General features: G+C 42.1%; 2 protein-coding genes across 2 annotated transcripts; one reads left to right on the forward strand and one right to left on the reverse strand.

The window, feature by feature from the left end:
* Positions 1-3,078: 3,078 nt before the first annotated feature.
* LOC112167590 (BES1/BZR1 homolog protein 4) lies at positions 3,079-5,953 on the forward strand. The gene is made up of 2 exons (XM_024304629.2): positions 3,079-3,449; positions 4,776-5,953. Exons 1-2 carry the CDS (start codon positions 3,231-3,233, stop codon positions 5,544-5,546), a joined length of 990 nt encoding a protein of 329 aa, XP_024160397.1. The 5' UTR covers positions 3,079-3,230; the 3' UTR covers positions 5,547-5,953.
* A 522-nt stretch (positions 5,954-6,475) lies between these two features.
* LOC112167589 lies at positions 6,476-9,721 on the reverse strand. Its single transcript, XM_024304628.2, has 5 exons — positions 9,405-9,721; positions 8,138-9,016; positions 7,663-7,863; positions 7,135-7,330; positions 6,476-7,019 (listed from the first exon to the last, which is right to left on the reverse strand). Exons 1-5 carry the CDS (start codon positions 9,519-9,521, stop codon positions 6,835-6,837), a joined length of 1,578 nt encoding a protein of 525 aa, XP_024160396.1. The 5' UTR covers positions 9,522-9,721; the 3' UTR covers positions 6,476-6,834.

The following is a 9,721-nucleotide window of genomic DNA, read 5'->3' on the forward strand; positions in this document are numbered from 1 at the left end:
TATAATTTTCTTTTTCAGCTTAAAGAGTTAATAATTACTATTTGTGAAATAATAAACTTATAACCTTCGACCCCTTCCAAACTTTATATCCTAATTCCACCCCCGACCGCCATTTCTCCAACCTTCAAATGTCGGACCGCCCACTTTGCGAATGGGCCTTGTCCAGGGTTGGCCTTTCAGCCCATAACATGCAACTACAAAGGCCCATTAAAAGAGCCCAAGGAGAAAAAGGTTTCATGGGTTACAGAGGAGCTGAGATTGAATGAGGGCAAGGCCTCTCAATGCCTCGTGGGTGGCGGGCATATCGGACATCACGTGGCCCCGCCGATGCGACGGACGGACATGATTAAAGGTGGATCCCCACCACAACTAATTAAAACCCCACAATCGGTGCCACGCACCACGGGGAACACAATAAACAAAAAAAGGCGCCAAAAGCCTCTGTCTCACTCTCACAGGGGAAGTGGCGGACCCGAGGGCGTGGGTTGCAATCGGGTTTTGATACGATCGTGGAGTCCGCGGCGCACGTGTAGGTGGTTGATTTTCTGGACGTGTATGACCCTGCTGTCCTTGTTTGCTTAGTTCATAATTTTGATTTCTTAAGCTTATCTTCAACGGTTTTACAAGTAGGAAGCTGCCAAAATTTGCAGGTTGCTTGCTGCTTTCCAATCTCCTAGACATAGATTAATAAGGTAGACCTAGGATGGATTACATTAATACTAAATTAAAGTATAAATCAAATCAAATCAAATCTTTATGCCCTAGATGCACGATTGGTTAAATAAGTACTTCAATGTTTTGAAAATAGAAATAGAAATATTTTCTAGTATTGTTATATTACAGACTCTTTTTGTTGGTAAATTTGATGTAATAAAATATAAACTTGGTAAATTTGATGTAATAAAATATAAATTTATAAAATACAAAGAGTGTATAGTACACTAGCATACTATCATACAAGACGAGTCCTGATCTTGAATCGAAGAATCGAAGAAGAAGTCTCATGTAAGGTGGAGTTGAACACGTCTACAGTTGTGCTCGTTACTTTGCTTCATTATCAATCTGTGTTAGACCCAACCATCATTAAGCTCCGTCAATATAATATGAGCTAAACAACCGAATTATGATTTAACGTGATAAAGATGTGCGCGCATGTAGAAATTTATTTGTTACTGATCATTTTGTATTTTTTTTATCATTGTTATAATTTTCAATCCAACATTTTCAGCATCAATGAAGTTGAACTCATTCTTTATATATTGTTAATTTTACAAATTAATGAAATGACAAACAACCTACAACTCACGGACGTCACTTCATTTTGCCCATTAATTTGTAGAAGTTATCTTTATGTAGATTTCTTCCTCAGCACTCTTGTTTAGTGAAAATATCTTACATACCCTAGATTGTGGAATACTCCATCGTGTTAACGCAGTATCGGACAGTATGGTTGATCGAATGGTAGATCGGAGTTAACGCGGTGGCATATATAAAGCCACAAATCGGCCGATCGAAGACCAAGGCATACATATGATTGGGGAAGGTGGAGCCAGACCATCCACGAGAAGCTAGCTGGCAAGGTGGCGCAAGGGCGGGCCCGTACAACGTCCCTGGCTCCGGTCCTATCAGAAAAAAGTAGTCCATCACTTCCTGGACGTCAATCATGTCAGTTTTTTTATACGGATCAGTAGCCAGAACCATACGTGAAACTAGAGAGATCGGACCTTTGTTCTCTGGTGAAGAAGCCTCATGCTATCATATCACACGTACTGCACCACCAACAAACAATTCTCCCTCTCTCTCTCAGCTCACGCATGTCAGTGGCTCCACTGACAAACGACAAAAGACAAAAGAAAGCAGCACCATCTCTGGCGTATCGTAGCCACCGCACGCCGGCAAGCAACCCGGCCCATCGGTCGCAATCTCTGTCCCACCCATGACTCATGTTTCTTTGACTTTTGATTATACACTCATCACCGCCCTAAGCTAATCTACGCTAGTTGCTCCTTATTGGCAATTAAAACCCTAAGCACCATCATTAACTTCTTTTGTTTTTAATTAGCCATAATAGTTCATGTCCAAATTTAGGCTTAGGTCCGTCCATTGCCCCAATCACACATTGACAGACTTCAAAATGGGTCGTGTAGCGGTGATAATTTCTGATTTGATATGCAATACCAAGAGATACTATGAATTGGATACGAAAGTTTTGATTTTCTCAATTGTAATTGGTGTGTCGAACAATCCTAACATTTACTCATTTAGTAGCACTTTTGTAAAAAATGTTTCAGGCTTGATGACACTTTTGAAATGGAAAGCAGATATAATCTTAAGGTTTTATGTTTGATTACTTTGTATAAAGAGACATATTAAAGCGAACTGAGGAACTAAGTCTCTGATATTTTGTCTGTACCTAAAAAAATGCAATTTTCAATTTATGATTGGTTTGTAATAAGGTTCCAATATTTTGTTTAAGATTTTTCATTCAAATAGTACTATTGCTTAAAATCCCTCAAACGAGTTCACTATCACTCATTTTTTAATTTCTTGAATTAGTTGAACCGGAAAGCTTAGTCAAATACTCCAACTAGTTTGACGGAAAACATTAGGGCTCAAGGCAGATCGTCAAAACTAGCCAAGGCAAGCTTGGTCAAACTGAATACGACCGTTTGAATTTCGATGGTCCACAGAACATTATTACAATTCTAATCATAATCCTATCCACCTCACCTCCTCAATTTCCCATTCTACCCCTCCCCTTTTAACCCCTAATCAACTTGCCCCCTTTGTTGGCAAAAACGATAATCATGAATCTAAACACAAATTAGCAAGCAATAATGTCAGGTTCTACTAAAACACCAAACGACGTCGTCTCCTCCACTGCCCGGGTGGCTACCACGAAAGTCGAAGGCCACGAGTCCACTCGCACCTCCCGGCCTTTTTAAAAAGCCTAAACACGTGTTAAGCCCCGTGATTCCGGAGTCAGAGACACAAAATAAAGCAGTGGCAGTTTCGTAGTTTTCACCCCAACCTCGCCCATTTACACCCACCACTTGTATTTAGCTCGCCTTGTCCAAACCCCCCCCTCATTTCTTCCTCTCTCTCTCTCTCTCTCCCATATTCAAAACCGCCAACAAACACCACCACCACCACCACCTCGTCGTCGTCGCCGGCCGGTTCCCGCCGGTCTGAACTCCCCGTCGGGATCCCGACCAAACCCCCGCCGATTAATGATGACGTCAGGGACGAGAATGCCTACGTGGAAGGAGAGGGAGAACAACAAGAAGCGGGAGCGGAGGCGCCGCGCCATCGCCGCGAAGATCTACTCCGGCCTCCGTATGTACGGCAACTACAAGCTCCCCAAGCACTGCGACAACAACGAGGTCCTCAAAGCTCTCTGCAACGAAGCCGGTTGGACCGTCGAAGAAGACGGCACCACTTACCGAAAGGTAAACTGTTAATTACTATTTACTACTCAATTTTCCGGTCACCGGTGCACCAATCGCTTCCGTTTCCGTTACGGATCCGATTGTATTTGAATCTTATTTCAGTTGAAGCTTCTTCTTTTTTTACTAACGTCCGCCGTGTCCGATCGCAGTGATCGGACGGTTGAGGTTGGTTTGTATATTATTGATTTGATTGGTTTCGCATCTACCGGTGTACGTTACGTTAATGACGACAGGGCGTAGCGCACGGAAAACGAGGGGACTTTGAGATTCGCTGTGTTTCGGTTTCTTATATGAACACGATGAACTGCACAGCTCAGAGGGGACCTGCAGGAGCTTTTTTCCTGTTCCCAAAATACCCTTACCTCTGAACTCACTGACACGTCTGTTTATAAAACGTACGAGTGTTTGCTGGAGGGTAGTTTTGTCATCTGGGGCTTTTCTCACCTCCCAAAACTTTCACTTGGCTTTAATGCAAGTGAATGTTCTTTTCCCTCTTTTTCTGAGTCTCTCTCTCTCTGGGGGACTGTTTCTTCTCTTTCTGAAAAAGATTCCGATAATCGGAAATTTTTTTCACCTTTTCCGTATTCTCTGCTCGTTTCTTTTTCGTTTTACTGCTTCGGACGCGGGGGCATTTCGGTCATTTTGTCACGCAAATTATTGATTTGTTTGAAAATTCTGCGGCGACTGCCCCGCTAATTACGCGTAGATAGATAACATGGGCATATATGATGGCTCGTGGAGGCGGTGCTTTTTTCTTCTTCTTCGTTTCGTTGTCAATTTCTTGACCTAGTGTTAAAGAATGTTGTTTTCGGAAATTTGGGTAGAAATTCATGGATTCCCATCTTGGGGTTAAAATTGTAATTGTGTGTTTGAGAGGCAGTAAAAGTAAAGTAAAGACTAAAGAAAAGGTAAAGTAAAGCGTGTAGGAAGAGGGAACATGTTGGGAGGTGGCGTGTCGCGGAGGGGGGCCGGAGAACCATTAAGTAGCCGCAGTTGTACATTATTTTCCTCTTCTACTTTGTCGCTGTTTTGGAGTGCAATTGGTCAATTACTTACAGTTGTGCCACCATTTTTAAGTATATATTAAATTGTGGTTGTGGGCACTAATGTTGCTTGTGTGCTAGAATGTATTTATGTGATAAAAATAGCAACTAGTATAAGTTAGGTTGGGATGGAAAAAGAGTGTACAAAAGGTAGACATTAGTTAAAGTTCAATGATTAGGAAGAATGACTCGAACACTTGGATTGTTTTTTGTTTTTTGGGGACAGTTAGGAAGTATTGTGAAATGTTAAATCTTTGAACAATTTTGTCTCATATTGCTGCAGGGATGCAAACCTGTGGATCGCATGGACATAATGGGAGGGTCGACATCAGCTAGTCCATGTTCATCATACCAACCGAGCCCATGTGCATCCTACAATCCGAGTCCATGTGCATCATACAATCCCAGTCCTGCCTCGTCTTCCTTCCCGAGTCCAGCTCGCTATCCAGCGAATGCAAACGGCAATGCTGATGCCAATTCTCTCATCCCATGGCTTAAAACCCTCTCATCGTCAGGCTCATCCTCTGCCACATCCAAGCTCCCGCAGCTGTTCATTCCAGGGGGCTCCATTAGTGCTCCAGTTACACCACCGCTGAGCTCCCCAACTTCGCGTACTCCTCGAACCAAAAGCGACTGGGATGAAGCTGTGGCTGGCTCAAACTGGGGTAGCCAGCATTATTCTTTCCTGCCCTCTTCCACCCCGCCAAGCCCCGGTCGCCAGGTTCTTCCTGATTCGGGATGGCTTGCCGGGCTCCAAAGCGGGCCATCATCCCCTACATTCAGCCTGGTCTCACGGAACCCTTTTGGTTTGAAGGAGGCCTTGTCAGGTGGTGGGTCTCGGATGTGGACTCCCGGGCAAAGTGGAACATGTTCCCCAGTAGTTGCTGCAGGTCTAGACCACAGTGGCGATGTTCCAATGGCAGATGGGATGGCAGCTGAGTTTGCCTTTGGGAGCAATGCAACAGGGTTAGTGAAACCATGGGAAGGTGAGAGGATCGAGGAATGTGTATCGGATGATCTTGAACTCACTCTTGGGAGCACGAAAACCAGGTAAAGTGGGAATCGATTCTCGGCTGGATGTTGGTGCTTGGAGAATTTCTCGCTTTTTCTGGATTTGTTCAAGGACTTATCTTAGTGCTGCAGATAGGGACAGGCTTGAGAGGATGGATTGGGAGAGTTCAACTTCATGTCCTGGGTGTTCTAAGTCAGCTAGAAGTACAGTAATTAGGAGCAGCTGTTTTTGTTTTTTTCTTCTTTTTTTCTTCTCTTTTTCATTTTTTTTCCTCAACAAAAGAGAACTAAAAATTGAATTTATAAATAGTTCATGGTGGTGTTTGCCCCTTCTTTAGACTCATTCTTCAATTTATGTACTTGTCCTCTGCCCCCATACAGTTGGTAGGATTGATTTTTCTGTCTTGGATGTTTACAGTTGGTAGGATTGATTTTTCTGTCTTGGATGTTTGTTTGTTTTGGATTCGAGATTGAGACAGAATTTGGATATGAAAGTTAACCAAAGCTATGGATTTCTGACCGATGTCATGCGACTATGTGCTAAATGTTCGCTATTCTTATTGTTTCAATTACAGTTCTGCTGGTTTACTGTGCTCAAATTCATTACTGTTTCGTTACTAAATTATCATCCAATAATAGGTTTTAGTAAGCAGATTTCAACCTTGCTTCAACCACCCCTTTCGAAAGTCGCGAAGTTGATAAACAAGAATCGGAGAGCAGGAATCGATTTTCTGCTGCTAATGTAATGAGAAATGGAACCTTATCTTTAGCTTCTTAGCCAATCGATTTGGTTACATGACATCGGAAGAGAACAGCATAGGCATCAAAACACTACGGAGAGACTGGAATTCACACTCCTTATACGTAGGCCACATGTTGTAAAGGCTTCGTTTACAAGCACACCTTAATGAACCCTAGAAGTGACATCATTAGTAAACACTTGCTGTTAAAACAAATCAGAAAAGCAGATAATGCTCAACAAATCAAAAGTCTTCTAAGAAAGATTTCTCTTTTCACCAAGTTTCTGGCTTTCTCCAATGGGTCATATTTACAAATACAAAGGAAGATGGTATGAATATATACAGGAAGTTGATAAAGGTTATTTGACAATAGAAAGCAAAGCTTTATCTATTAAGGAACGTTTTTGTTCCCTTGCTGTACTCCCCGTGGACATGCTATACCCCATTCAGTGTTTCATGGGCAAAGAATGGCAGCAAAGAACCTTCACAGCATATGCACATCAACATATAGACACAGTTCAACAATTTATTCCCCCCGCCCCCCACGATCAGTGTGATTCAGCACATAAATAAGACACGTACTCAACTTTGTCAACGATCAAGCTTCTGATATAGATCTGAAAGTGCACGATAGAGAGTGGCAGCCGCAGGTGGCTTAGGCAACGAGCCAAGAAGTATATCTGGTGCATTCAGTGACTGGCTGCCATAAAATTGTGAATTCACTTGTGTGCGGGTGGTTACAATGCTGCCTTCAAGGGAACATCCAACAAATGCGCCTGCAAATCCAAGGATGGGTGGTGGTATTAATTAGAAAACACTGCACAATATGAAAAAGACAAAGAAACACATTCCAAAAGGTAAACAAGATACTGAACTTCAATATAAACACACCTTTACTGCAGCTGTACGTATAACAAGCAGCGTAACCACCATCACCGGCTCGAAAATCAGCTTCAGCTGCCCTTCCAAAGGGGCCAACTGCAGCACTCAAGCCGGCTCCAACTGACAGATGAGCATTACCACTGAATGTCTTTACAGCATCACTTGTTCTCAAAATAATGATAAAGTCCGTCAACTCCCCTCCGGCCTGCAATAAAAACGCGGAAGTGGTACATATCTTAAGTCCACAGATATATAGAAAAGACACACAAGACTGGAACGACAAGTTTGGCAGGCTGGACATCACATTACAAACATCTTAAATGAACATGACACAAGAATGTTCAATTCAAAACGAAGATAGCAAAAGAGTTGTATTTTTGCAAAAATCATATGTTTTTCGAAAACTGTCGAGATTTAATGCTTTTGGTCTGTATTACATCTTAAATGTAGTTCCTTCCTTCTATTTGACAAAATCTGAATAAAGTATATGATCTGACAGAAAATTACAATTGAATGTTAAGAGATAAAATATTTCACCTGGGCTCCCCATCCTACACCGAAGGTTGAAACAGCAGATGGAGGGGACCAAGAGCCATCTTCTCTGCGAGCAATCACAAGTCCTGTACCTATATTGTAGGTAACCATAACTCCAACCTTGACAGCAGTGATTATTGCAAGGCCTTTTGCTTGTCTTAGAATGGCATCGGGAATTGACTTCTCAGGCTTTAGGGCACATACCTGACCAATTAAATCCATGAGGTACTTTCACTAAGAATCCATGTTAATTTCATATAGAGAAGACATATTCTGCTAATAACCAAATTAATGATTATTGTGTATGTTATGATCAGTGGAGGAACTAATTCTTGCAGCAGCAGCATTAAACTAGACAACCAATACAAATAAAGATTCTGTAACACAATTTCAGCAGTTGTACGTTTAATTCACTGTCTTTCAAAACAGTAGGCATCAAACATACATGTTAGACAGTCTTGACACTTTATACTCTTACCTTCTTATAACACTGGATTGCATTTGTCGCCTTATATATCTCATACTCCATGGACCGTCCCCAAGGAATATTAACCCATGATCTTAAAGTGCTAAGGTCAGTAAGATCATGGGTTGGCACCTGAGCAGCATGACTTACTTGGTCCATTAAATGCGGCTGTACAGACTCAAGTCTTACACAGCATACATCACAGACTCGCTGAGGATCTGCAACACGAAACTTTTTGGGCAATAGACTCCTTCCCTTGGAACAGTCACCACAAAATATTCCTCCACAAAACCGACAGTGATGCCTAGAGCACATGATTGGATGAAACTGCACGCCACAGAGCATACAAGAAGACGCAGAACTATCGGCCAGCCACTTTGGTGGATCTGCTTCCAGAATTTCGTGTACATGAGCCAGGTTAGCATCTGTGAGTGTTTGGGCCATTTCCTGCCATGCTTGCTCAAGTAGATTGTCGGACATCCATGAAAGTCTACATCCATATATATCAGGGGAAGCCAATGAACTTACTTTCCCACGGGCCGCAAGCAACATCTCGACCATCACATCCCACATAGTCATCTCCTTCTCATCCCCAATAAACTGGCCCCAACCCATGTCATTCTCGGGAAAGAACCCCCCATTTGCGGAAAAACCTTTCGCCCACTCTTCATGCTCTGTTTGCAACATAGGGGGAACGGAAACAGGTATCCAAACCCCCGTATCCTCAAAATGTGGAGCATCATAATAAAAGTACTTCTTTCGCTCCGAACGGCAGGCTTCTGATGCCTCGTTATCCTTCCCACGTACCTCACAGTCATCTTCTCTAGATTCTGTCATTTTCTGTTCATCACTACACTTATTCTCTGTACGATTTTTATCTTCTCTATCAATCTGTAATCAAAAGACAGTACAAACAACCCTTTTAGCTAATCCAAATTTTAACTAATTTGAACTTCACAAGTTGCAAATAGGAAGCAAAAAGTCAAAATTACAGCCAGCAAACCATGCTCAATCACCAAAAGACTTAAAATTTTTCCCTTCTCCCCTCTCCAATTTTGCTTCCATATCTCACACACAATCCATATTTTCACTTCAATACTGAGACTTTATTACGATTCATCATCAAATACGTCCAGACACTGATCAAATTCCAAAATTACCCAACAAATACCAAAAACTTACTTTACGATATTATAAATAATTTTATCACACACAGACAAAAACGAACAGAATCACGAAGCCCAATTTCAGAAACAAACAAAGAGAGAGTGAATATTACCGGCGGGTATTGAACTTTCGAACTGGGGATGTCTTCGTGCAGCGAGAAATCGAAAACCCTAGAAGACAAAGCGTCGGCTTCGAGTTCAGAATTGGGGTTGTGATGATCGCCGTCCATTGAATTTTAACCTAAATCGAGCTTTTGCTCTATGTTGTTGTTGGGCATATAAGAATCATGAAGGAGATTGTTGGGAAGAGACGAATTGCAAAAACCCAAGCTTTTGAGTTATCGGAGAACCAATAGAGGAATTTGGTTTGGGAATGAAGCTGTAATCGCGTGTCGGTCAGTGTTCGTCTCTTAAACGTTTTCCTCTCTCT

The sequence above is a fragment of the Rosa chinensis genome, chromosome 5 (assembly GCF_002994745.2).
Source record: "Rosa chinensis cultivar Old Blush chromosome 5, RchiOBHm-V2, whole genome shotgun sequence".
Classification (NCBI taxonomy): domain Eukaryota; kingdom Viridiplantae; phylum Streptophyta; class Magnoliopsida; order Rosales; family Rosaceae; genus Rosa; species Rosa chinensis.

What these genes read in the sequence shown, in the direction of transcription:
- LOC112167590 (XM_024304629.2), top strand. Translation starts at nt 3,231, where the DNA reads ATGATGACGTCAGGGACGAGAATGCCTACGTGGAAGGAGAGGGAGAAC. An exon ending in ACGGCACCACTTACCGAAAG is followed by an intron (nt 3,450 to 4,775) that starts GTAAACTGTTAA and finishes ATATTGCTGCAG; the next exon opens with GGATGCAAACCTGTGGATCG.
- LOC112167589 (XM_024304628.2), bottom strand. Translation starts at nt 9,521, where the DNA reads ATGGACGGCGATCATCACAACCCCAATTCTGAACTCGAAGCCGACGCT. An exon ending in CAATCCAGTGTTATAAGAAG is followed by an intron (nt 7,864 to 8,137) that starts GTAAGAGTATAA and finishes TTAATTGGTCAG; the next exon opens with GTATGTGCCCTAAAGCCTGA. An exon ending in TACGTACAGCTGCAGTAAAG is followed by an intron (nt 7,020 to 7,134) that starts GTGTGTTTATAT and finishes TTGGATTTGCAG; the next exon opens with GCGCATTTGTTGGATGTTCC.